Source organism: Lasioglossum baleicum, chromosome 12 (assembly GCF_051020765.1).
Source record: "Lasioglossum baleicum chromosome 12, iyLasBale1, whole genome shotgun sequence".
Taxonomy (NCBI): Eukaryota; Metazoa; Arthropoda; class Insecta; order Hymenoptera; family Halictidae; genus Lasioglossum; species Lasioglossum baleicum.
The window spans coordinates 5,663,640-5,691,023 of NC_134940.1; the positions used below are offsets into that span (position 1 = coordinate 5,663,640).

General features: G+C 44.5%; 2 protein-coding genes across 6 annotated transcripts; both read left to right on the forward strand.

Moving 5' to 3' along the window:
* On the forward strand, positions 1-21,612 carry Vari (MAGUK p55 subfamily member vari). Of its 5 annotated transcripts, none has more exons than XM_076434218.1 (8): positions 1-393; positions 6,101-6,216; positions 15,628-15,924; positions 16,764-17,000; positions 17,478-17,961; positions 18,058-18,392; positions 19,305-19,379; positions 19,705-21,609. In XM_076434218.1, the coding sequence occupies exons 1-8, from the start codon at positions 300-302 to the stop codon at positions 19,879-19,881; spliced, it is 1,815 nt and encodes a 604-aa protein (XP_076290333.1). In that variant the 5' UTR covers positions 1-299; the 3' UTR covers positions 19,882-21,609. The 5 variants fall into 5 exon arrangements, with proteins under 5 accessions (XP_076290333.1, XP_076290334.1, XP_076290332.1 ...); XM_076434217.1 differs by lacking the exon at positions 1-393 and adding an exon at positions 3,326-4,059; XM_076434219.1 differs by lacking the exons at positions 1-393; positions 19,305-19,379 and adding an exon at positions 3,264-4,059 and having other exon boundaries at positions 19,705-21,612.
* A 702-nt stretch (positions 21,613-22,314) lies between these two features.
* On the forward strand, positions 22,315-23,331 carry LOC143214649 (proteasome subunit beta type-2-like). Its single transcript, XM_076435952.1, has 3 exons — positions 22,315-22,540; positions 22,643-22,999; positions 23,080-23,331. The coding sequence occupies exons 1-3, from the start codon at positions 22,450-22,452 to the stop codon at positions 23,253-23,255; spliced, it is 624 nt and encodes a 207-aa protein (XP_076292067.1). The 5' UTR covers positions 22,315-22,449; the 3' UTR covers positions 23,256-23,331.
* Positions 23,332-27,384: the final 4,053 nt, after the last annotated feature.

Sequence of the window (27,384 nt, forward strand, 5' to 3'; positions counted from 1 at the left end):
TGCGGTCTTCCTCGTTCGTTCTTCCCGTCCTCAGAACCTCGGCCGCAGCCCACCTCCGGTGATCTATGAATAGATCCGAAGATCTCTAACTGCCATTTCGACTCGGCCGGCATCTTGGCCGGAGTTCGATTGACGGACAACACACGTGGAACGTTCGAGAGGTGGGATGACAGGGTCGCCGATCGATCGAGGACTCACGAACGCTGGATCGCAAGCGAGGGGCTGGGATCCATGCTGATCGTGATGCCGGTTGGGATCACCTGAAATCTTCTCTGCATCGGAATCGAGCCTGAGCAAAAATGAAGAACAGCAGGTCGATGATGGATATCGAGGACATCTGCGGATGCTCGATCATCCCCAAGAAAGAATTGCCTCATCTGAAGTCTACTTCCGGTGAGTCTCTCGATTGACACTGTTTGTTTGACTTTTCCTACCGACGGGATCGTTGCCCACCTAGATCTGCCACACTTCCTCGAAGTGCCATGTTTGTTTCTTTTTTAATTTACACCTCGTTTGATGTTCGGCAACGTTTATTTGATCTTCTATTCGCGAGATCCTCAACCCTGGCTTTAAATTGAAAACATTAACTGCTGGCCAGGTTGAAACAACTTGCTCCTGGCTCTTTCTTTCGCATTGATTTCAATCATGATTCTGTGAGAAACCGTTCGATCAAGCATATATTATGATAAAAGTCAGAAGAAGTATGAAGGAAAAATGAATGAATTATTATCATTCCAGCAAGATCTTTTACACAACCATTTTCACAGCTGCACACGAAGGTCAATCTCCTAAATCTTTCGCGTACCATACATGAATTCTCAGCTGAAGCCAACAGCAAGAGTGGTTAAACATTGTCCAGCGTTGCAACCAACCATCCTCTAACGTTTCGTTTACTCGATTCCGTGGACCCGCTAGTGATCGATCCGTCAGAGGCTCCCGGAACAGCTCTCGATAGATTCCATTCGCCACTCCGGTTGGATTGTTGACCCTGTCTTCGATTTGAATGGCTCTGATGGAGTTTATCGAGGATAAACTCGAATGTTCCAAACGATTTCACCGGGCTGACGCATTTCGTTGCTGAAACTTTCGTTTACCAGAATCGAGAGATGGCTCGCGCAGGACTTAGAAGCGGTTCTGATCTTGTTAAAAATTAACGTGATTTCCGGGGAAGCACCTTAGATGCCGGATTACGCTTCGCTTTTCACGTCGTGGTCGGGACACGTATCATAACAGGCCGGCTACAATGTGATTATGGTGACAGTGTGACGTTGGAAATTCGTATCGCAAATTACACGTTTCGCGATCCGCGGGAACGGTGGATCGGTCTTTTCTGCTTTTGATTCTCCGTATCAACCCTTTCATTCCATTCTAAGCGCTTTCTATCGTTAAAACAATCGTCAGAATATTTCTAATAGTTTATACGATGAAAAATGAATTGTACATTACAGAAAAATCTGAGTTTCGACACATTTTATGCCCGCAGATTAAACGATCGATTCACTGCACGTGTTCTCCAAAGAAAAGCTCGAGCGGTCGATAAAACTAATAGCGGCCATACAGTTTATAGCCTTGAGTAATACTTAATGCGATGGTTATAATGTTCCTCAGGTTCATAACCAACTGTTCTACTTGATTCTATTTTTCTCGACGTAACCTGTGACTATCGAGTATTGTCATGTTTTATTCCTGCTACGAAATTTCTCGCTACAGAAAACTGAATTCTTCTTCCGAAGCTCGGCTGTTCCCTGTTCATTCGTTCTCTTCTTCCCTAAATATTAATTTCGCGAACTTCGCCTATTTCTCTAAAGTTGTGAAATCTTCCAAGTTGATTTCCACGGCCCCGGCCCATGAAGATAGATCAGTCGACTGTTCCCCTGATGGATAGCTGAAAGTTTACCATAGAACTTTTGCTCGACTCCGTTTTCCCCTCTCTGCCCTGGCGCTCCACTTTATTCTCCACGCAGAAACCACTTATTCGATTTTATGACTTTTCGGATAAGAAGCAGTTTCAGAAAGACGAAGGCGTTCAACAAAAAATAACGCGGTTTTATAGCGGATACGCTCGTCATCGCAACGTTCCAATGACTGACTAAAATGTTAAACAATAAACTGACTGCCAGTGTATTCTCAATTACGATTCTAAAATATTGGGTAATACCTGCCAAGAACCCGTTTCCGATCGTTCGTTAGCCGGAATATCTAAACTATATTTATCCTCTCCATTCCAACAGTTCTGAACGCATTACCGACCAGTCATTATTGCATAATTTTGAAAAATTTAGGGTACGTGGCTAAACACATTTTAATGGTAACTTCAATAGCAACAGCAATGTTCATTGCGAACTAATAAGTCACCCTCAATAACGTTATCTAATAGTTTCATTTAAGCTTTTAAAATGTAAAAGAACATTTCTCTGCTTTCTTTTGGTACAGCACAATTATTGAAAATCCTATTAGTAGACTTTTGATAGGTAAAGTGTTAACAAACTGTTCGAAATTATTTTTGAACTTTGTTTCATGGCATTTTCATAGGTTCGTTAGAGTGTTGGTCGATGGTTAAAAAACGATTAAAAAATATGTTTAAAAGAATCCAAAAACGAACACTAACAACTAAAAGGAAACTGAAAAGTTCGTACGAAGAACACAGACAGAGGACTGCAGCATCAGTGAGGACGCACAATATCTGACGTCGACGAAGCAGGCGTCAGGTATTACGACGTCGAATCTCAGTAGCTATACATTTCTTTGTTTCTTCATGGTTCCCCTCCCCAGAAACCAGCTGGTTTGTTTCTGGACCATCGTAAGCCACGTAGACTGTTGCGGCCAGTTTTCAGTCGGTGGTGCTTACGTTTCCTCGTGCAAGTTCTCTCTCCCCCCTCTGTCCCATTCTACTCGTACTGTCTCGTCTGGAAAAATAAGAATAGCTCTTCTCCTCCCTTTGATCCCTCGTTCACAGACGAAATCTCTTGGACCGCCAGTTCCGATCGTTCTCCGGCGACGACAGCACGCGAGCCGCTCTCCATCCTCGATATCTCACGCTTCTTCTTGTTCTTCCGTGCGATCGAGGAAGTAGAAAGATCCTAAAACATAATTCATAAAAGTCCCCTATACTTAAAATTCCAACGGCTAAGCCGTGTAAAAAAGGCGTTGTTTTGCCGAATTGACAATCGGCGATAAACGCAAGCTCGCCGAGCGGTGATTAGCAAATAGACATGGTGAATGTCTCTTGACGCAAAGGAGGAACACGATCGTCATCGGTCGGACAAAAGGAAGAAGAGCACTCTCACCGTCGTGTTCGCCTTCGGCGATATCCTTAAAAAGTGGCGGGAATTTCCTCGTGTCCGAGGGGAGCTGGTTGTGGACGCTGGCCTAGCTCCGTAGTCCCGTCACCTCCACAGGGTGTCGCTTTCAGTCCCCCGAGCGCGTAGGGGCCCGGCAGGTGTAACACAGCGTTCCCATTCACCGCGACGTAGTGTCGCGAAGCGGTCACGTTACCACCGTCTCGAAGATCCGACGTGGCGAGCCTGCTACATCTAGCAAAGACCTGTTCTCGACAGCTTCTCAGTTGTGTTCAATTGTGTTCTCATCCCTAAACGTGCTCCGAACATAGATGATACGACACACAGGCGATAACACACGTCGAAGATGATTCCGCAGACGCTGACCTAGAAGAGAAACTGGTCCGCTTATGATCCGTCTCCCGATCAACAAGAAAACCCGAAGCTAAATGAAATGAACGAGTGAGACAGTTTGAAGACCTTTGTGAAGTTTCGTGTCTGCCAAGGTGTTCAACGACTTTAAACTAAGATTAAGTTTTGAACCCAGTTTAGAGGATGTATAACAATCCTGAAGAGAGATATTGAAGAAAGGTTTGCTGCGAATCGGTGACCATGTGAATGTTGGTTACTGTTGGATGTTGAAGGCCTTCTGTGGAACTTGTTCGCGAGAGTTTGTCGAGTAAAATGGTTTTCTTCGGGAAGAAGGAGAAGGTCGAGGACCGTCGGCTGTTGGACAGCATCGACGCCGTGAACGGGACCAAATTGTACCAGATCGAAAATGGTAAACTGGGGGAAAGTAGTGTGTGGAGTTGCGAACATCGCTATGTTTAATCGGTGTCGCAGATCGAGAATAACAGAGAGGAATGCAAAGAATCGAGACAGGGGGGGTCCCTTCGTGAAAAATATTCCCAACGCCGGAATCCGGACGCCGTTCCGTGAATTTAAGAAGAAATATTTGCTTGCCCGGGAACAAGTTCGAAATTTCTTGGGTCCTCCAAGAAAACCTCTCCCCCTTTCGATTGTATAAATATGAATGAATCAGTTTCTAAATTTTCCAGAAAAATACCCTTACGTTTTATACAATCACGAAGTAAAAAATGCAAAGTGGGTGATTTCGATAGTTTAATGTTTAAGGGTAGCACTGGCTGTGCAACCTTCGTCCCTCATGGTTTGAAGAAAAATCGTGGAACTATACACCGCGGTGAGAATTAGGTCGAGGCACTCGTGACAGACGACACCGTGGATCACCGTGGGTCGTCCCAGTCTATTCCACGCGCCGATATTTACCTTCGTAACGCATTTATCATGCAACCAGCTCGTCGACGACGTCGGTTATCATCGGTTATCGTCGCGCGTTCAAGTAGCCAGCCCCGTTATCGAAAACACTCGAGCTGCAAGTGCAGGCTGTCTCTCGAAATTAAACATCGTAAAGCTTTTTCGAGAGCCCACGCTGCGCTGTGCCGCCCGCGTAATCCTCGCAGACCAAACACTATTCCACGTGAAAACTTTTTGGAAAAAATTTAGATCAGCCGACCGATATCCGGGAAAAGAATTTCGTAACGCTGCCGAACGAAATAGAAAGGTTGACTCAAAGCCGGTCGCACGCGTGCTCTAATTAGTTCTGGGTCTCGGGAACGTCTTTAGGTGGACTCGTTAACTCTAAGATAATTCCTTCATCCTTGAGCTTGCTCTGTATTGTACCCATTGTCAATTGAGCTCTAGTTTAGTTCACTGGAAGTTTCTATATCTATTGATGAGTAGGTGAACTGTAGGTAGACTGATGCATTATTTATACAGTGACTCGGATTCATATTCGGACGCTCCGAAAAAAAACGATAACTTTTTTAATACTATACTATACGATTTGGACTTTTTTGGGAAGCTAGAGCAATTAGTTTACTACACGATGCGAAAAGAAATTTTCTTAAAAATTGCAATTGGTTGGAATTGTAGAAAAAATACTAAAAGTTGCATTTTACAGGCATTCACTGGCATTGAAAGATGTAAGGAGCCTCAGATTTATTGCGATTGGAGGACTAAAATCGTGAAAAACTGAAATTTTGACCATCTTTAAACGTTTGTACCTCATTGCGACGTCGACCGATTTTGATAAAATTTTCTACGATCTACGAAACGTATTTTTTTAATTTTCAATATAGGTCCACATTAAAAAGTTGTAAAATCCAACGTTTAGTATTTTCTCTGCAATTCCGATCAAGTGCAATTTTTGAAAAAATTTCTTTTCACATGCTGCAGCAAACTAATTGCTCTAGCTTCTAAAAAAAATCGTATATTCAAATATTTAAAAAGTTATCGCGTATTTTTCAGAGCGTCCGAATATTAATGCGGTTCACTGTATATCAATCGAGTCAAAGTTAAAAGTTAATTGCGAGCAGAGACTGTTTTAGATGGAGAAATTTCACTGTTTCAAAAAATTTCAAAAAACATAAATAGATCAAAGCAGGAAAATAATAGTTGTAAAAAATGCAGACGTGTCTAAACGATGACTGTCCGAGGTAAGAAAATTTTCGGGGTGGCGAAGAAAATGTTTCGTTGGAAAAATTCGTTGTTCAAGTGGGTTCAGGGTTGATGGGGTTGTTGTATTCGATTTTTTCCGGCACGAAGGACCGCGTGCTGTGGCACTGCCACCTGTAGCTAGCCGAATATTGATCCACCCGGAAGATGGCCACACCCGGCCACCCCTCGCCGATCGTTCCCTTTTCCGCACCCTCGTCCCGACGCTGCCGCCGGTAGTGTCGTTGCCCCTCGCCGACGTGTAAGTCGCCACAGTGTTATGGAAAAGTGCCTGGTCACTGTTCCAGCCGCCTTCATGCACGTACGAGACAACCTGGAGGAGCTGGGCAAGGTGGCGGACGACACGGACCTGATCTTCCTCAAAGGCCTGCTGGACAGTCCGGTCGTGAACTCTCTGGTAAAGGTGAGTGAACGTTTGCACTGCCCTTTATCTTACTCCTTCTCGGTGTTACGTCACCGGCCACCCCCGTCATTGAACCCTGGAAGAAACATAGAATCGATAGCGACCGCATGATTACTTTCGTAGTACGCGGTGGATATTTTAGAAGTTAGTTGGACAGAGCGAACAATTTTTTAAGTGACATCGAGTGTTTTTTAAAGCACTATTAAGGTTCTATTTTATGGATTTGATGAATGGTTAGCGAAGAAATAGCAATTCTTCAATGATCGATGCAATTAATCGCACACAGGGTCTACGGTGTATTATTTTTGGCACAAACGAATAAACAAATAGTACCAGACAATATCTTGAGCATGCGCACGTTGCACGTAGAAGCTGAGACACATGCACGTGTCCACGTGTTTACTACGATCGCTCGATTTTACGAAAACGAGAGGGAATGAGAGAAAGAGAGGGGGAAAGGGAAAGGAAACGCTCATTTACGGTTCTGCTCCGGCTCAGTGAAATTTCACCGAGTTAACTGAATTGAGCAGACTCGCTCCGATATAAAAATTTATTTCTATGGAATGACATCGATACTGGTACGTTAAAGCAACTACAACTACGGACACACAATAGCAGAAGATATTAATAAATTAATTTTTCTTCTTTCCAAATCCACGACTGGTCGACTATTTTCAACTTCATTCTTCGAATGGGACGGCACATTTATGCAGAACAAAAATGCCGAACGTAATCAAACAATGAAGCGTAAAAGAAAAATGGCTCGAAGAGGTTCGAATCAGAATTCCTCGTACGCCGAAGACGCAGAGACACCGCGAGAAGAAGGAATTGTGAATACAAATTGTAGGAGGATTTACGAGAAGAAAGCGATTATCGTTGAGTACCTCGAAGAATATCGTGTGTTTGGACACCGACATTATTTTTCTTCGGTTCGTGGTAGTTGGTTATATAACGATGACGAAAGGAGACGTGACGCGATTGCTCGCGTCACGGAGGAACCGCGGAATAGAGGCCCCAGACAATCGACACGGTAATATTTTCATCGAAGGCCGGTGTGTTGTTCGCGCGTTTCTACACGAGAAATCTATGTCGCTCCCGAAATAATGCGTGGGCGTGGGCGTCGTATAGCGGCCCTGGTACGAGAGAGTCACCACGTGCTAAGAAAACCTCACCACGTGATCTCAAATGTTTTTCCTATTCGATCCGATGCATCTCTCATTCCTGCGTCTCGGGTCTTTTTCGGAAACGAACGCGGATTCCCGAGAAGTGGCGCGTGACTCAATGGCGAAGACTGCGAATGGAAAACGGCAATAAAATCGCGCAGACTTTGAGTGTAAAATCGCATTTGAAAGGAATATCGCGTTGAATCGCAAAGTTATAGCGATCGAAAATAAACGATGAATATTTAGGAAAACACAGTCGTTCCTGACGTTTACCATTCTTTAGTAGGTTCGTAACTTACTTTGAACTACTTTATAAATTCATCGATGTTCAATCGTACACTAAACGTGGAAATCTGCACTGAATTCTTTTTCAAAGTAGCTTGGAGAGACTTCAAAATTCGAAGGAGGGCAGGAACGTGACTTATCCGAGATTTTTAAGCTTGCGAGATCTCTCCTCGATTATCTGGGAGGCTGGACCTTGAGATCTTGGAGTTTTTAAGGTTCGTGGAAGATCGGGAACGGTTTGAATTATCTTGTCCCGATCGGTTGCACGCAGGTCGACGCTTCCTCCCAGACGTTAAGGCCCCTCTCACCTGTCGCGCCCACATTCCATCTCGACCAGGTAGAGAAGAGGCCTTTCTGGTGTCGAAAAGTCGTTAAGCAGCGGTGCCTGTTTCCGGCCTGATATTCGGTAAACTTCGACAATGGGGATCGATGACAGACACGACGGGGGTGCTGTTGGTTTTCACGGAAAGCCGGTGAAAAGATTGGCTCCGGAAAATTAGGCTGTTGACTTGGGCTCTGGTAGTCTCTTTGTAGGCAAAGTGTGAAGCTTTTCATTCCTAATTAGTTCTACAAACAATACCGCGGTAGCGCCACCGAGAAATTTTAATGGGAGCCATCCATCATCCCCTGTAGAAGGTGAAGTTCACTATAACATTATTAGTAAGGTTTGCTACTGCAAAAAATTAATATTCAATATTTTAAATATGTCTTCACTGAATATTGAGAATTGGAACTCTGAAACTATTAATGGAAACGGTGTCGATTGTTTTTTTTTCTGTCGATTAGAGTTAGAGGAGTGTAAAAAGATCTTTGTTAGTTGAGGACGTAGAGGTTGCACGTCAAGTTTGTTTAAGGAGTGCTTAATAGCTGCGCAGAACGTCGCTGATTGTGATTAATTAGGAAGAGAGGTCGCTGGAGTAATACGAAAATTTAGATTAATAGGACGTTAGTGAATTATGGGGCGGAATGCGAAGAGAAACGCGCTGTGATATATCGCCTGCTTAAATTCGATGGAAGATGAGACTATCTAAATGAAGCGTGGATTAAAATTAAATTAAAAGTTCACGTTCGTATCATTAAACTATTTATGGGACAAAAGGAATATTGCATTCACATTGTTGCTTCATCCAGGAATTTATGGCAGCCATAGTACATCACCCGAAAAGAATTCCAGGTGTGAAAGTCGAAGTCTCAAGGTAACCACGACACCTGCATGAAATGTTAAAAGAAGACCCCAGAATTTATATCCGGCGGAAGGAAATGAGGATCAATAGCGTTCTCCAGGAACCTGATCGTCGTGCCTTCGGTCTCGAACAAGAATCACGAAGCCGCAGGACAAGGCTTGGAGAAGAAAGAAGCTTCCTGCAGGAACCAGCCTGAATCATACGTGACGGCCGGAAGTCAGGGTCAGGTCTGGGTTAGGATCGTGAATAATCCGGCGGTCTTGATTGACAAATCGTTGCCGCGACTCCTCTGATATCCTCGGCAATTGGTTCTGACCTCGGAGAACCCGGGCAATTGTCAACGGCGGCGTCTCCTCGAGCATAGTCATCGCACGCCTCGCCTCGCCTTGCCTCACAGAAATCGCGAGGCGTGTTGCGTGTACCTCGCGTGTACACCGCGCCGATGTAATTCCAACCGGCTTTGTAATCGCGAGAGGGAATGGGGGGAGAACCAGCGCGTGTACGACATCCACGAGCGTGTAAGTGACAGTGACGTATCGAGGCTCCGAGTTCGCCACGTGTAGGACTGCAAACTGAATTTTCAACGAGAGGAATCTCGTGCTCTTTTAATCTCGATTTACTGGTCTCAGGGGTGGGTTTATATCTTCTACTGAACGTTTAGAATTTTGCAAATTTTTTTCTGATAAATTGAAATGTGGAGGAATTTGCAATTTATTGAATATATTTTATAATTAATATAAAATATAAATAAATATAAATATAAATAAATTTAATCTTGTTATTTTTATAATACTATACACATCAGTCACTTTTGATGGTCGGCTGACAGAAACTCGGTGTATTGCAGCGAGTGGTTCCAATTTTCTTTACCGAGATAGAATTTCCTACGAGCGTTAAAATAGCAGAACCAGCATTTGAAGGATCCTAATTGACGCGTTATCTTCTGATTCCCACTTTAGATATCGATTGACCCAAATATCCTACAAACTACTGATTTACGAAGCTCGCAGAAATTTTTCAATGTATGTACCAGGGTTCACGAACCGCCTGACACCGATGGTTGTCTTTAACGTTAGAGCCATACGATCCCGTTGTATCACGTAACGGATTATTGAGTATCTCGAGAAGGGTCTACTCATGTCACAAGATCGATAAACGGATCGGTGTCGATGACTGCGGATCACCTTTTTCTTCCACGCTATTATATTCGCTATCTTTCACCCGCAGACAAACTCGAATTACTTTTGATGCACCATGCATCATCAATAGACATTTTACGTATCCTCAATATCAACGTATGAAAGGATAAGTTGTACAAAATTCAACCGTGAGAGTATCTTCTGGAACAGCCAAAAGAAAGTCATCTATTGGCAAACGGTGTGTACATTTTCATCCAAGAATGACGAACACGATTGGAATGTTTAAGTACTAGGCCACCCCCTCCACCATCTTGCAGGTTGATACATAGAATATTGAACATTCCCCTTCAACGAAGCACGTTCATGCTTGTCTGTTTACATCCTCTGCAAACTACGCTATTTTCATTGTTGCGAGGTGTGAAAGAGAAGTGTAATCTGTTCGAAACAATTTTCGAATTAATAGAAGACACGTGTGTATTGAGATTTTCTGAAGTTGTAGGATATTTTTTAGCGTATAAGTGTTGGAGTTAGCGTGACAAGAAACGAGTCTAAAATGTTACGTTTCGACGATGTCAAGGGATGCGTGCAGGATGTAAGAACAGGGGGACCCAATCCGAAACACCTGCTGTACTTAACTACCGGGTCGTTTGTCGGTGTACAGGACGCTTCAAAAATATAAACCACAAGATGTTTCGAATCCCAAACTCTTTCTCAGGATATTATACATATACTTTTCAAAACGAGAGATACGTGATGTAGTTTATTTTTTGTAATAAATGCATAAAATCCGCAGTCTACTCATTCAGCAAATAAAATCTCCAGCAAAGTCCACGTGTCAGCTAAACCAGGCCACGTCTGCACACACGGTTGCTCCGATCAGTCGGGTCTGGGAGATCGGTAGACGGCCCTGCGCGCAACGTAGCGGAGTGTTGCATACCATCCGAAGAAGGGCCCCCACCTGTTTCACTCGGGCAGGCTGAACGAACGGGCTAGCCGTGGAAGGTGGGGGTGAAAGAAACGTCAGTAGGCGCGGCAGTTTTCTGACGCCGCTTACCTAAGCAGCAACAGAGCTCGGGATCCGCGTCCATAGCGAGAGCCCTTCGTGCGTTTACCCCGTGTGTGCCCGCTCACGGCCCTGGCCTGATCGATAACACCAAACCGACACCCGGCCGTACCGTTCGCTCCGCCGAACCACAGTCGTTCCAGCGAGTTCTCCAAACGGGAGCGTCCTACCTGGGAGGCGGGCGACCTCTGGTTTCTCCTGCAAAGTGAGTCGAGACATGATCCTGCGATTCAAACGATCCAACCTGGTCTGGCAGCTAGATCCCTAGCTATAACTAGGCTAACCCCAGAAGTCAGCCCCTGGAGGTGGCCCCTGCAAGTGTGTCCCCGATCGAGTGTGCCTGAAAGAGTTCCTGAAAGTGTAATCCCTGAAAGTGTCTCCTCCCAAGTGAATACCTGAAAGAGTGTCCCTGGAATAGAGTCCTCAAGTTTCGAGGTTAGTAGCTCCGCGGAAAGTTTGGACCCCGATGATTCCAACGTCGATTAACACCTGAAGCTCCTTATGCTCTGATCTCCTGGTCCAGGTCAGGCTCCTCTACGAAACTCGTCTATCCAGTTCTCAGCACTCTCCTCGCGAGAGAAAGCGGATGATCTTCGATCTGCCAAGTCTGGTGAACTGTGCCAACGGTGGAGTTGTTTCTTGTTCGATGAGCGGCTCACCTGAATCCGAGGATTTACTTGAGTATTCGCTAGACGTAGATGGTTAGGATTCAGTGCCTCTGTGTCTTCTAGATAAAGTAAGGCTATATCTTTATGCAAAATCAAAATTGTCCATGTCCATTTCTTTGACAACTTCAAAACGCTGAAAGTAATACATCGATACTGTTTCGAATTGCGCCTACCTATTTTTCCATAAAGCATAGCTACACATAGTCTTGTTATCGTATGAACCATTGAATATTCAATAGCATTACTTCTGGATACGCCTCGCAAGATCACGACGTAGTAATTCGTGGATCGTTCGATCCCCACACCGAGTCGCATCGATTTCCCGAGAAAGGGAAACTGTCCTTTGAAGATTGGCTAGGGTCTAACTGCTCTCCATATCTCGCCATCGCTAAAGAGGAAGGCTTGAAACGAGTTGTTGGTTTCCGTGAGCAGGGTTTTCGTAATTGGAAGGTAGGGAGAGCTCGAGATGGTCGCTTCAGCTGTCCTTGAGGTCTCTCGGAGAAAGGTTTAACTATACTCGACGTCGAGCAGCGTAAAACGTGAATCGAGGTCTTTGCAGCGTACGGTTTGATTCACTGCGATTCATTTTTTTTTTAAATGAGAAATTCATGAATAATGAAGCAGATTATCTTTTTGCGTCGTGACAAAGCTGACCGGAGGCTGATGACGGTTTTCCAGTTGGCTCGACGCGTCGCTATTGATTTCTCTCGGCACAGCGACCGTCGGAGAGACCGTTTGGTGGTCTGAGAATGACAGCGATGACGAAACGTAGTACTCGATATTGACACACGCGAACGGCGAGCCGCGTCAACAACGGTATTTTCGTTCCTCGATTGTAACAATCTCGCCGGGATTCGTGGCAGCGTTTTCAGGGACGTCACAGAACGACGGAGGAATTCATTATAGGCTGTGCTAGGTCCGCTGAACACACCGGCCCCGCGCTGTTGTTCCCGTGACAAATGTGGCGTAATTAATGGCCGGAATGATAACAGTCTTGCGACGCATGGAGAGAAATACATACCTGTGCCAGACCGTCCCACGAATCAAACGATATCGTACTGTTTGCCGTGCTCGGTAAAATAATATTTCAGTCTCCACTATTTCAAAAGCAATAACAACCCGACTTTTAGCGCAAACAATGTTTCAAGTTACAGAAATCGTTCGGAACAATGTTCGAAGTTCGACGGTGGGAAAAAAAGGCCGTTTAGTTTTCAGCGTGCATACTTAATATCTCTCCATAAATCACGTTCTGTTTTTCTGCACGTCCAAATAAAACACACCGCGAAGCCGTGCTCTTTGATGTCGCCTGTCTGCTGTCTGATTTATGCCCGGCGAAGATCGAGAGAATCTATCTTTCCGATCGTTGTTTTCAGAAATTCACGATTTTCCTCGGCGATTTGATTAAGCGACGCGACGCTCCGACAACCATAATCGCATAGAGCCCTCGGGTCTTGTGAAAATAGCTCGTCCATCTGCGATGCACATGTATCGAACCGGGAATGATTCGATGATGATTCATCGTCGCCGCGAGCGATACTTACAGCGATTTCCATGTCGCGATAGCCGATGCGACGCGCGACGGCCCCAGACTTTTCGTCAAGTATGGAAAATTGTATAGTGTTTTGTAATCCTCGTGCTTCTTGCGAAACCATTCAAACGATTCAGAGGAATTCCTGCGCGTTAGTGCAATCCTCGCAGACCTTCGGATTCTCTGAAATTTATCGCTCCGTTATTCTTCCGGAAATTAAACAGTCGTGCAATTGTTTGCCACAGGTGATTCGCCCATTTATCATGGGTCAAATCAATTTTAGACGTATTTGTTTCCTTTGGCGATTTCCATGATTCAAAACTTTTCTAGATCTTTGAAACACAAACAGGCGGATTTGAATTTTTCGACTACTTTCTAAATTTCTATACAGGCTTCGTTAGGTTTGATTTGAAATTCCTAGGGTTCCAGCAACGTCGTTAGTTTAATTTTAATTAGAATCGGGGAAGCATGCATTTGTTTCCCGACTCGTTGATTCTGGTAATTTTTATTCACGCAGTTTTTCACATCGTCTGCAAGACTGCTCGCGCCACGTTCCCCATCGGTTGGCTCAGGTAATAAGCATTCTCGAAGGTGATTCTGAAACGCTGAGAACCGACCCACTTTCGTAATTACTCGTTCATTGTTGTGACGATATATTGGCTGGTTCAGCGTAGAGTACACTAGCCTTACGTGACGAGCGCTAATCGAATCAAACCTCGTTGACGCTGGGTCATCGTTGCACAATGACGATTTGACTCCGGTGGGTGGCAAATCGAAAGAAGGCCGCATTTGAAATTCGCCAAACTCGTCTTCGTTCCTACAATTCTGTTCTCCAGGTCACAGAAAAGAGGCTTCTAACACATTTTAAATTAGGAACGCGAAATTCTTCGGGATTTCAACATATTTGCATCGTTAACACCAACGTGTGATTGATTTGCTTGGTCATTATCAGAGGAGAGGAGAGGATGTGGTCACTCTTGGACCACGTCCCAACGAAAATATTTTAAACCGCCGACATATTTTTCATACTTTCCGACATAACAGTGACAGATTCCATCCTAGAAAGTAACAGTTTTCAGGTTATTGTTAGATTACAGTGAGCTGTGATGAATGTTTTAATGTTATGTATGAATTTTTTGATCATCAATTTTGGACCACTGTGAAAAATTTGCTAGTCTCTGTTTCAAAAGATTCGATACATAATACGTATAAATATATAATATATTCGTTTAATAACACTGTCCAACAAATTTCAACTTTTTTTATGATTTCAATATACTGTTGGGTCCTTCTTATAGAGAATTCTTAGAGAATCCTTCTTATAATAATTTGTCTCCTATACGCACAGTTTTTGAAAAACATGGCTTTGAAAAAAAAAACATATTTTTCAACTTTAAACAAATATTGTGATGCCATTATAAAAGATATTGAATTGTTCTTTGCAGCAAAAGATTCTGTAGGCTTTCCCGAATACAGTGATATCCAATATTAATACATTATGATTGTTTAAACATGTTTAAACAATGATTAAAGACGGAGAGACACCACTTTTGCACCAATTTTTGAGAATATTTTTCAATTTATCTCAAAAAATTAGGGTCCAGCGGAAAATCGAAGTATACCACGCGATAGAGCAGACTTTTATCTTGAGCGCAAAAAACTCTATAAGAAGGACCCAACTGTATATTGAAAACAAATTTGGTGTTGGACAGTGTAATCGACGCATTCGAATATATCAATATGGTGGGCGATCGAAGAAATCGTTGATCGAATGGCGCACGGTCCGGTTCAGTTTCTCCGGAGCTGCACGGGGCGGACAAAGAGCAACCATGGCTCCTCGTACGGTGAATTTAATGCGGAAACCCGTTTCGACTTTCACAACTGGCAGCAGCTCAAAGCCGCTCACTGTTTGTGGGTTCGACGAACACCGTAGAACGGGCCTCGGCTCCGTGCAGAGCGTTGCACAAACCTAAGAATTTCTCTCCCTGTTTGATCTGGTCACTGACACTAACGTTTCTGTTCCCTTCTGCAACGTTAGCTTTCGTTCTTTCTTATAAGGCACTCGAACAAAACTTCCAACAATTATCAGAAACATCAAAGAATTTGAGAATTGTATCTTTTACACGATGCTAATAATATCATCTTTTCTTAGTACACAAAATTCGTGTCCCCCAGAATTCGATTGGTTTGGCAGGAGAATAAAAACGTACGATATCGAAAGACAGATCTAAGAAAATCGAAACGATTTATAGAAGAGCGTTTTGATCGGTGACTCTAGAAAGCTAGTGGATGCGAGGCCTAGGTCTGGAAGGAGGCCCGAGCGAAAACCAGTTTTCGGAGTGAATCCTCTTGATCACCAGGGCGCCGTGGTTCTGTTTCAGGTTCAGGAGCGTTTGGAGGATCCTCCTCTCCACGTGGAACCGGTATGCTCGTGCGTCTGTGACATCGTCGACGAGATATGCCACGGGCTCCGCGCCTCTAGGGACGAGAACGCGCGGGAACTTACACGATTGCTGAGAAGCTCCCACTTGAAAGCTCTTCTGGAAACGCACGACGCGGTCGTCGAGAGGAAAGAAGCACCTGCGAAGCCACAACTATTGCCACCGGCGATGCCTACCAACGAGAGGACAGAGACTGTGAGGATGGTTGGACTTAGGCGGGAGCCTAACGAACCCCTGGTAATATTCGCGAAACTTCCATCACCTTCGTTAACCATTTTGTTCCTCGCGTCGATTAACACGTTCACTGCCACGCGTATTTCAGAAGCGATTTCAGTCACGTTTTTAGTTTAATACTTGGTTTACGGAGCTCTAGAAATAACTATTTCACATTATTTTATAAACATAGCAAGAATGTGTCTATTCAAATTTTTGACCATTTTTCCAATGACATATACCCAAAGGAATAAATATGGTAAATAATTCCTCCGAGAAGCATCCTTACAATCTTAATAATAATACTAGAATCCGTCATTTTGACGGATCCCGTAAACCTAGCGTTAAACAGGTTAGAAACACAGTCGCATTTAGTGGTCGGTAGATTTGGTTTGGAAAATTGTGTTTGTAATTTTAGCGACGCGAAATCCTCCCACATGTTTACACAGCGTAGTCTGCCGCCATTTGTTTCCTTAGCCGGTGGCGAATGAAGAAAGTGGAGACGCGTTCAGTAATTAACAAAGAGGTGGCTGTTCGCGCGGACTTTCTCAGCCGAGCAGCCACTTTTAGAGGTTTACCATTCCGTCACGTGAGAGAATTCCCATTCAGAATCGGACGGAGAAAAGACGGAAATGCCGCTACTTGCAGCGGTATATAAATACGTTCGGAGAGTTTATTATGGTCGCGATACGGCGCGGCGCCACGTGCGTGTTCTCCACGCATTTCCAGAACATCTGAGCGACTTCATATTCTTTTCGAGAAATTGAAGTGGGAGATTCGATGAACCGAAGTAATAGGGACTCGCATTTAACGGATGCACTTTATCCAAACGCGTTTATTCATTCGGGTTTGGTTTTTCGCAGGGTCTGACAGTGCAGGTTGACGAGTCCGGCAACCTGATAATTGCCAGGATCCTTGAGGATAGCACAGCTGCCAAGCAAGGACTCCTCAGGACCGGCGAAGTGATCCTCGAGGTAAACGGAAAGGACGTCCGTAACCCTGAGGAGCTTCAAGAAGCCATCCACGACGCGAAAGAGAATCTCACGTTGAAGTTGGCGCCTGGAATTGCGATCGATGGTAAACGACCTGTCAAATTGAAGGTGTGTGATCCATACTTCGAATTTCCTAGATCCTACACCGGAACATAAACTAGAAACCTCATAATTTACACGCTAGTGTCCATCATTTTTACCGGCGAAACCTTGAACATGGTACAATGTTATCTTAGTAAAATATTATACATAGTTTGCAACTGCAACGAATAAATCATGTCGATCGGATCTAACCAACCCACTCTGACTTCCTCGCGGTCGATGTTTCGCGTAGCTGCGCGGGCATGAAGAAGTTTATAATAAACGATGATGGTAGAAGGTTTTTTTATAGCGACGTAAAACCGTGTTAGGAAAACTCTGGGGAATTATAGGTTTATATTTCAGTGTTCAAGTGCTGATTTTTATAGTCAAACGTAATGGCGGCGATTAGAGACGATAAACGATGAATACAGTGTCCTCAAATAAATCGGACAACTTTTATAGTTTTTGAATAAAACATTCCAACGGTGATTTTTTTGATTCCAGTGTTACATGAGAGCGCTTTTCGACTACGACCCATCAGAAGACACGCTGCTGCCTTGCAGGGAGATCGGTCTGCCCTTCCAGAAGGGCGACGTGTTGGAGATCGTCGACCAAGCGGATCCAAACTGGTGGCAAGCCAGGCGAGTTGAAGCCGTCGATGGAGAAGGTCGCAACCCGCCGGGTCTGATCCCGTCCCTGGAACTGGAAGAACGCCGGAAAGCGTTCGTTCCACCGGAAGCCGACTTCGTCCACAAGATTAGCATCTGCGGCACTCGGATTTCCAAGAAGAAGAAGAGGAAGATGTACCAGTCGAAGTCGAACGGCGAATTCGACGGCGCGGATCTGCTTCTGTACGAGGAAGTCGCGAAAACGCTGCCTTTCAGGCGCAAGACGCTCGCCTTGGTCGGTCCCAGAGGCGTAGGACGCAGGACATTGAAAAACAGGCTGATCAACAGCGATCCTGAGAAATTCGGCACCATTGTTCCATGTAAACATGAATCTTTGCACAGTTTCCGCAGTTTTCAAATTCTGTACGTATGTGCTTGAAACTTGAAGCTTTTAACACGATGTTGACGTTGTTTAGACACTTCGAGACCTCCCAGAGTCCTCGAAGAGGACGGCAAAAGCTACTGGTTCACGGATAGAGAATCGATGGAGATGGACATCAAGGAACACCGGTACCTCGAGTATGGCGAACACGGTAGCCATATTTACGGGACGAAGTTGGACTCGGTGCGCGAATTAATCAGAAGCGGAAGGATGTGCGTGTTGGACTGTAGTCCGGCTGCGTTGAAGATCCTTCATAACAGCACCGAGTTCAAGCCTTACGTGATCTTCATAGCCGCGCCTGGAATGGAACAATTGAAGTGCTTGTACGACCTTGGCCGGTCCACTGGGGCAAGCAGTCGAAATTTGATGGTAACTACCATACTTAAAACGCCTCCTTCCGCTCTTTGTATTCTATCGCGCGGCTCTTAACGGTCTCGAAAATGCATATTCGCTTCGTACCAAGAGAATCGCGTCGACAATGATCTTCATTAAAGTATCAACGCGAAACGTCGATATCGTTCGTGAAAGTTCGAAGAAAAGTGGAAGAATGCTAGCGGGCAGATACTAAAAAATAAATATCTGAGTCGCCATTAATAATAATGACGCGATAATTCGATGAACGCGAGGAATCGATCGGTCCGCGCGTGAACGCTCGCTAAATATTATTGCGCTGGTCGTAATAATATTTTTGCACGCGATGTAAATCGGTTTCCGCGAAGGTTATATTCGCGCGGAACGATCGGGATCCGCAAACAAATTCCTGGTAACGACGTTTTAGTGGTTCGCGCGTACCACGCGTCTCAAATGCGAGAAAGAAACGGGAAAACGAAATTCCCGAACTGTGTGTATCGCGAGCGTCCGAAAACAAACATCGGCATCAAACATTTTACGACGCAACCACTTTAAGATCCCTGCCTGCCAGTCTGTTTGCCGTCGTTGTGTAAATGTAATTTAGTTACTGCAATCCGTATCGCATGCACTCCCCATTGATTGATGCGTTCGAGGAAGATCCTGCCCCCGGAAGCGGTCGAAACAGATTTTGGAGGCCGTACAGCGTTTATTTCGCTGTCCCGAATATGGCGGCCGGAGTTATCGCGATCCTCGTTCGCGCTACTGCTCGCAAACATTTGATCAATTGCGGTAAACGAAATCTGTTTTCGTCTGCATTACTCGAATACTTTGATTCGCTCTCTTGGTAAATTCAAACCCCAGGCCCCACACCCATTCTTACGTAGCGTTCTTTATTTAATCTTTGTATGTATTTGATGTTCGCTTCGCTAGTTTGACCGCGCGAGTTCCATCAGGTACAGCTCGAGGAGAGCCAGGACGCTGGAGTCCCTTGCATCGTTGTACGAGGTTTGTATTCGCATGCGTTTCCCCTTTTATTTAGCAGTTCACCATTATTGTAGTTCTGTAGATAAACAGTTGTTTATTGTTTGCTAGTCGAATGTAGTTTTAGTGGATTGTATTGCGTTCGATTGAAAGTGAAACGAAATTTTTCTTCTGAGAATATTTCCATTTTATACGATTTTCTTCATTTTATTTGTATGAAACACTCTAAACTTCACGTTTACTCGGCACCGAAAACCAAAGCAAAACTGCGATCACCGATAGAAACGAAACCGCACCAAGTACCACGGATTCCAAACTATTTAAGTAACTATTGCTCTGTAACCAACAGGAGGACGATCTGAAATCCACGTTGGAAGAGTCTGCAGCGTTGCAGCGGGCTTACGAGAAGTACATCGACCAGGTGATAGTGAACGAGGACTTTGACAACACCTTCAGACAGGTGGTCGCAGCGTTGGACTCCCTGGCCAGGGAGAACCAATGGGTCCCCGTCAACTGGATCTATTAAAACCGCCTTTGAACTCGAAGGAATCGCGAATAACATTGGGAATGGGGATGGACAGAGTATCAGTTTTCGTCCATTTCCATCGTTCCCCGTTCGAAACTCATCGATGCCTATGGAACACGGAATGGTGGCCTTCGTAGTCCATCGAGCTAGCCTCTCGAACCATCATCGAGCTTGACGGTTCAGTGTACCGTTCCCGTGCAACGCATCAGTTCTTTTTTTTTAATTATCGTCGTACTATATGTGTATAGGAAGCCTAGCGTGTTTGTATGTATGTACATTGTCTCAGTTGCGCGGACAGCCTAATTTAATGGTACACTCGATTATGCTCGTCGCTGCCTACGAAGGTTCGCGATCGTCAGAGAGGCAACCCCTTCATTGCCGTTTATAGCAAGTACAATCATAGCATTTACGTTACGTTACGTTGTTTTAGGTTTTACGACACGACCCGTTCACAGGAATCCGGAAATCTATCGAGCCTAACTGAACTTAATGAAACTTCTGGAATGGAATTCGCTTGTTCATCATTACTTAACATTTTCACCGTACCGTAAGCGCAGAGAAAGATACGCGAGTTCTATTTTACCAGACTTTTATTTCGCCATTTTACGAGACGCGTGGAAAATTGCTTTCTGATTACATTCCCCGCGACGATGAAAAGCGAGGAGACGAACGGGTCGATAAGAGTAAGCATTAGACCGCCGTCCAATTAATTTTAGGATAACGCCTAGTTTTTAATTTCCCTCGAAACCTGCGTACACGTACGCGAATTATTTTGCAGATTTAAGTGCAAGCAAAGTGACTCGTTCTTTTCTAGGCATATATATACATATACAGGGTGAATGCTCATGAAGCATTTCTTTTTTGAGAAGTAGCCAGATACCGAGGACACCCTGTGTATAAAGGGATTATTGTGAGAGATTATTGTGCGTTGTGTACTCGATGGATCCTCTTTGTACCGCGCGTGCACGCTGAACGTATTCCTGGCATAGAGTGCCTTAATAGCGCAGCCCTTCAAGGGTTGTGGCGAAGACCTACTATGTCGAAACAAGGAGAAACTTCTCCTCCGCCCAAGAGTTTCACGTTAAGAACGCGCTAAGACCATTCACACGGTTCTCTTTTCTAATTTTTCATGGTTCCGACCACGTATGCACGCGGACACACACACGCGCAAGCGGTTCTGTACACGAATGTACACGCAACGCGACACACACGGAAGAAATAAAGTTTTATCGAGCGTTTGACATGAATTTTTTTCTGCCGTCCACTACCTTCCATTTGTGTAATCTGAAGAAACATGATTTCCAAGAATTTTTGAAAAAAGACTCGTTTGTCAAAATTACTTTTCCGAAGTTTTTAGGTCATCGAACTCTAGTGTATCAATTGATAGAGATCTGTGCTGAACGTATCCGAAATAGATAATTGGACCGGAGGCACAGACTTAATCTTGGGTCTGTGCCGGAGGTCGATGATTCTAAGGACGATAAAAGAAGCTATAGACTTTCATTCTGCAGCATAAGCGCGCTTTTGTTTGAAACAATGGCGCGCTATTGTTGCGATCTGAATGTTGCCTTCAGTTTGAATCAAGGACCAGTCTATATTTGCAGCTGGGGAAAGTAGAACAGTGTAAGACTGTAAGATGTTTCTAACGTCCCTGAAGACACCAGCTGTCGCTGAAAGCCTTTCGAAAATTATTTTTCATATTATAAATAAGGAACATTTTCTTTTAATTTATAGACATGCGAAAAGTATATTTGCGAATACGAAAATTATAATTGCAATTATAAGCGCGAGAGTAAATGATTCTTGCCGTTTCGCTCATAAGGGTGGATTTATAGTGGAGCAGCGAGGTGAGCTGTGCGGTGAAAAAAAAAGAAAAACAAAGAAAATACATATGTTCTTTTTCATTAGTATGTGTCGAAATGTTGTCGCGAATGTTGGTTTCTTTTCACCGCGCCGCTATCATCGATGCTCGCAGCTCCACTATAAATCCACACTAAGAACTAATACAAAAAGCGGCACGAATTATCTGTTCCCGAAAATATAAATTTAGCGCCATTTCGCATAGTGGGCGCAAAAGATAAAACTTCTAATATACTTAATTCATCATTTTTCTGTAAGGTGGCGCCACTATCTATTTTCTAGAATAGTTTGAGCGCTTTGCCGCTACATTTAATGGCGCTTTCTGCAGATTTTCCGAAGCAAATAATTCGCGTCGTAATTTCAAATTACGAGTGCAGGCGAGTCGCCTGCAGCCCTAGTAATTTGTCTAGTTTCTTGTAGGTGACGCTGCAAGGATCTGATCCAGGTTAAAAACGATGTTGATTGTGATCCAAGCTAAAGGTAATATAGGTTCTGATCCAGGCTAAAAAGTAGACTAGGGGGCAGCACTGTACCGGGAACAGCAAAACCCCGGACGCGAGCATTCTCATACTCTCATATACTCTCTGTTTCGGTGAATGATTATTGGAGCAGTGGAGGTTAGCTTACCAGTAGGTGACAGGCATTTTTCAGTGTTTGAAAACAAGTTGTATTTTGCAACGGTAGAATCAAGTGATACAGCTGATTAAAATGGAGTGTTTAATCGGAATAAAATTCAAGGATTTTGTATTAGTCGCGGCTGATATGACCACAGCCCATTCGATCATGGTTATGAAAAGCGGTAAGGGATTTGTTTGGTTACAATTTTTCTATTACTCGGCACTTTTACGATTTAGATTTCTACCGAACATAAATTCAAGTTGTATTACTTTTCTTGTTTCAGACGAGGAGAAGATTCATAGAATCTCTAGCAAGCTCGTGATGGCTGTGTCTGGAGAATCCGGTGACGCAACACAATTTTCAGAATACATAGGAAAGAATATACAATTGTATAAAATGAGAAACGGTTACGAATTGTCTCCGAGCGCTGCCGCTTGGTTCACAAGAAGAAACTTGGCCGATTATCTGAGAAGCCGAACCCCGTACTTTGTTAATTTGCTGCTGGGCGGATACGACGATAGCACAGGACCAGAATTGTTCTTTATCGACTATTTAGCTTCGTGCGTCAAAGTGCCTTACGCGGCGCATGGTTACGGAGGTTTCTTCACTTTGTCTATTTTAGACAGATACCATAAACTAGGTAAGAGAAACTATTTCTTAAAACATTATCGTTGCCTACGATCGTACAAAACAGATTACGCTTAATATTTTTTATTATAGACTCAACGGAGGAGGAAGCATACAACCTAATGAAATTGTGCGTTAGAGAAATTCATAAACGTTTGATAGTTAATCTTCCCAACTTCAAGGTTCAGATGATATCGAAAGATGGCATAAAAGAGTTGAAACCGATCACCACTCAAAGTTTGGCAATAGAGGATGCCGCTAAAGCATAAAGATATTTTTATACGTTTCATTTGTAATATTGCTCTCACTCTAAGGAATAAAAGTGATCGTAATAATCTTTATAAATTTGTTTTATATGTAAGCATGGATGATCCGTTAGTTCGTTCAAAATTGACTCGATGTCAATGAGATCCTTCACGAATATTTTAGAATATATTCCCATAGAGGATTTTTTTTCTTTTTCACTCGTTCGCCTGGTTCCAGCGAGCTTTCATAAATTATTTATTCTCGGAGAAACCTGTGCATTCCAATCGCTAAGACGATTACTTTAATTAATGTCGATCGTTGTTGGCGATGTTGAAAGCCAGAGGGGTAAGAGCCACGTCAACGAGATGCTTTTAAATTCTCATTTGTCGACGCCGCTAGTGCTTCTACCCCTTTTTCCCGATGATGGAAACTCTGCTCGACATAGTGTTTCGTGTCCACCCTTATAAGGTAAACGCTTACTCAGTCGATTTCCTATTTTTCATGTCATGTTCAAGTCATGTAGTTTTTCATTGCTTAGAAGTCTTCCGAAGTGGCGCGGAATTAATGCTTCTCTGCTGGCCTTTGTCATTTTTAATATTTGAAGAATCAACTTGTTATAAAAATATTTGATACCTGAGTATCGAATAGGGGTTGCAACACTTTCTTTGGTGAAGGAGGTTGTACGCATATCGAACAAGATGGCGCCACGATTCGCTATGCTGAATTTCTGCATGATTTATATGCACATTTACACGTTGACTTATGAACTGTCCATTAAGCGCCTTTTTAGTATCGTAAAATCGCTATTAGCATTTAGTAAATTAGTATTAGTAAGAAGTATTGTTTGAGTTACAAAAGTCAGTTCTCGTATCATTCAATTTCGCTACAATTTAACCTTTCTGTTCATAATTATAAATGTTTAGACGCGTATAAGAAATAACTGATATGTCTCCTCGGCGTAGACCGTAGAACAGATTCGATATACCATTAGAAATATTTTAGAGTGTGTGGAGAAAAGAAAGGGTGCACGCGGAGGCGGACCCTTTTCAGGCAGCCCCGGGACGAGGATCCTTTCACTTTGTGTCGTCCGCCTAAGAGCATTACAACAGCTTCTGGCTCTCCGATCGGCAATGATTTCCAAATGGCATTCATGGTCTTCCGTTCGCAGTAAGCCGTAATACCGCAAATGTAGTCGATTGTAAGTGCAGATTTCCAGGAGGACCCGCCTGCCGCAGAAAGTTCCACACGAAATCGTAAGATGCCAAGTCTCCATTAAATTAAAAGCTCGGTCAACTTTTCGATGGCGGACCTCCTTGATGTCTTCGATGAAATACTTCCTAGGTCCTCCACAAATCTCTTTGTCGCACTCCTTCAATATCATGAATGTATTAGTCGTGTACAACGTACAAAGTATTCTAGACGTGCGCAACGAATTCTAGCAGAGTCCTAAAGCAGGATACACCTGGATCATGCCGTCTCCTTTTTCAGCTGCTTCATTAGCGTTGGACCGACGTGGTCTCGAAGTTGACAGCGACAGAAGGCGACGGTAATGGCCTGTACAAGTTTAAAGGACCATCTTCTAATCTATTCGAGGTTTAAGAGAGGCACGGCCGAGTACTTACAATCAAGCTCGAGAGTATTCTCGAGCACAATGCTCCTCAGAGGGGTTTCTCTCTCTCTCTCTCCCTCTCTCTGTCTCTTTATCGAGGACGCCTTGTAGCGACATCGCTTGCCACGATCATCTTCCACGGCAGCTTAAGTATTATTCAGCGTTACGATAAAAAGATGACGAGGCGGGAGCGGCGAGGTGGCCTGCCATGCCGGAGGTAAAAGCGTTTCCATTTAATTACAATCGATCGTCAAGCGGGAATCGCCTTCGGTCGCATTGGCGTAGGAAAGCCGCCGGTTTTATAGACGGTCAGCGGTGGCTGGTCCTTAAACCAGCGTTAAAACCACTACTCAAATTTACAGAAACTTTTCTATTCCCCCTCCCGTTTCGTCTCTTTCTCTATCCAGCCTCCGTTTCGAACAGCTTTAAAATTTCCTTTTCCTCGGCCCTCTGGTCCCTTTCGTTCGTTTTTTCTTCTTTCCTCGTATCATCTGGTTAAAAGATTTCTTTTTACTCGCCCCACCCTCGCCCCCGTGCCGGAAACCGACACAAATGTTTGATTTACTTGATGCACCGCCGTTTCATCGTTCCCGGCTCTGCGAATGCTTCCTCTCGTCAATTCCCCGCTTCATCGCCTGGAAATCCCGTAGCCTTCTGCGACTTCTTTCTTGCTCTATAAGTCGGTTGCGACTAAGATGCGCGCTGTCAGATGTTCCGCAAAAATCTCTCTACACTGCGCTCCTTTGATCGCGCGATCTGTTAACTTTAATCACGGTCACCTATAGACCACGTTACAGCTCTAGTAAAAACTTTAAAAAGTCATTAGCGAAGTGTAACTCTCAGGAGTGCAGGCTTTTGCGAAGGGTTAATCGCTTTTGTAAACAATCGATGTGCAGCACCCCAGAAAAATCGAGAACCTAATGGGTTGCCTTCTGGGAAGGATCCCGGATTCACTTGCGGGAAGATCGAGTGAAAAGGGTCACGACTCCCATCGGGAATCAGCGCTCCGATTCTCTTGCGGGTTCGATAGGCCGAAACGAAGGGAAAGGGCCGTGGCCGGAAACCGTGCACGCGTCCCTTTGAATTCCACCGTCGGCTGGCCATCGCCTGACTTTACTACTTAGCCTTTTTTGCACGTGACTCGCGTCACGAACGAGCGTCGGCCAATTTTGCCAGGCAAAAAGTCCAGAAGAAAATGGAGGACCTTCCGAGGTGGGGTGGGAGCGGGCCAGGACCGTGGCAAGGCCAAGAAAAAATCGTCGAACCCTAGGATTCGAAAGGGGTTGGAGGCGCAAGGCGTAACCGGTTGCAGCCGTAGCTGCGAACTTTATTGAGCTTTCGAGTTTATGTACTTCCAGCGTGCACGGTTCCTGCGATTTTACGCCTTTCACTCGCCCGCCTTTTCGCTACTTTTCTTTTGTACCTTTTTTCCTTTGCTCTCTCTCACTCTCTCTCTCTCTCTAGCTTTTGGTCCACGTCTCCTTCTCGATCTTCTCTCGCTATCCGTTCGTTGCCTTCCATTCGTCCTATTATTTCCCTTCTCGAAACCCGCTGAGACGAACGTTCGACGCCGTTCCGTCGCGACGACGCCGGCGAAACGCCCGCCGGCGAGGCAACATATTTCGCGATAAGTTTATGACTCCACGAGAAAAGGATTCGACGCGAGTATTCGGGCACGCTACCCGAATGCCTCGAGTTTGAATCATTTATCAGTAGACTGCGGATTTGATGCGCTTCTCGCAGAAACGAGAGACAAGTCGGAACAGTAGAAAGGGTACAAGAATTTTCGAATATCGATATGCACACAACTTTTCTTTTACACGGTTTTGAAATAACACGGCACCTGGAAACAATACAACAGTATTATTAAATTTTTTAAATCGTAAATGCATATAATTTGCAGTGTAGTCAATCATCCCCAAAACAGCATTTTTCTCAATTGGAATTGAAATGGAACAAGTTCGTAATTCTTAAAATCACAATGAACCCGAGTCCCACCATTCGAGGGCAAATCTAAGGTTAATCACAATCCCATAACCCAACCCCATAGTCCGCAACTACCCAAACGTCCCGAATAATCCCGGCAATCTTGCCATTTGCTCTCGAGGCAAGATACGATTCGCATCAGCTCGGAGCCACGGTAACGGAACGAGGAATTTCTGTTTCGGCACGGCGTGACCGTATGGAGAGAGAGAGAGAGGGTAGTTTTCCCGGTGTATCTTATCGCCAGATGCGAACGAGGAGGGACGGGCACGAACAAAAGCCGTCGATATAGCGTCGTAAACCGTAAAAAAGTAGGAACTATCGCGAATAAATAACCGATGGAGAGTGGCCGGGAGAGGTCTACCGTTGCAAGGGGGTTGAAGAGGGTGAACAGCGTGGCGTGGGGCGAAATGAATGCGTGCTACGTAGAGGGTCGGCCGGGGGTGGTGGTCGTCCGTTGAATGGAAGTGTCAGAACGGAAGGAGGGACAGAAAGAGAAAGGAAGAAAGTAGGACGACGCCGAGGAAGGGGTTTGGAAGCAGAGGCGTGCGAGAAGCAGG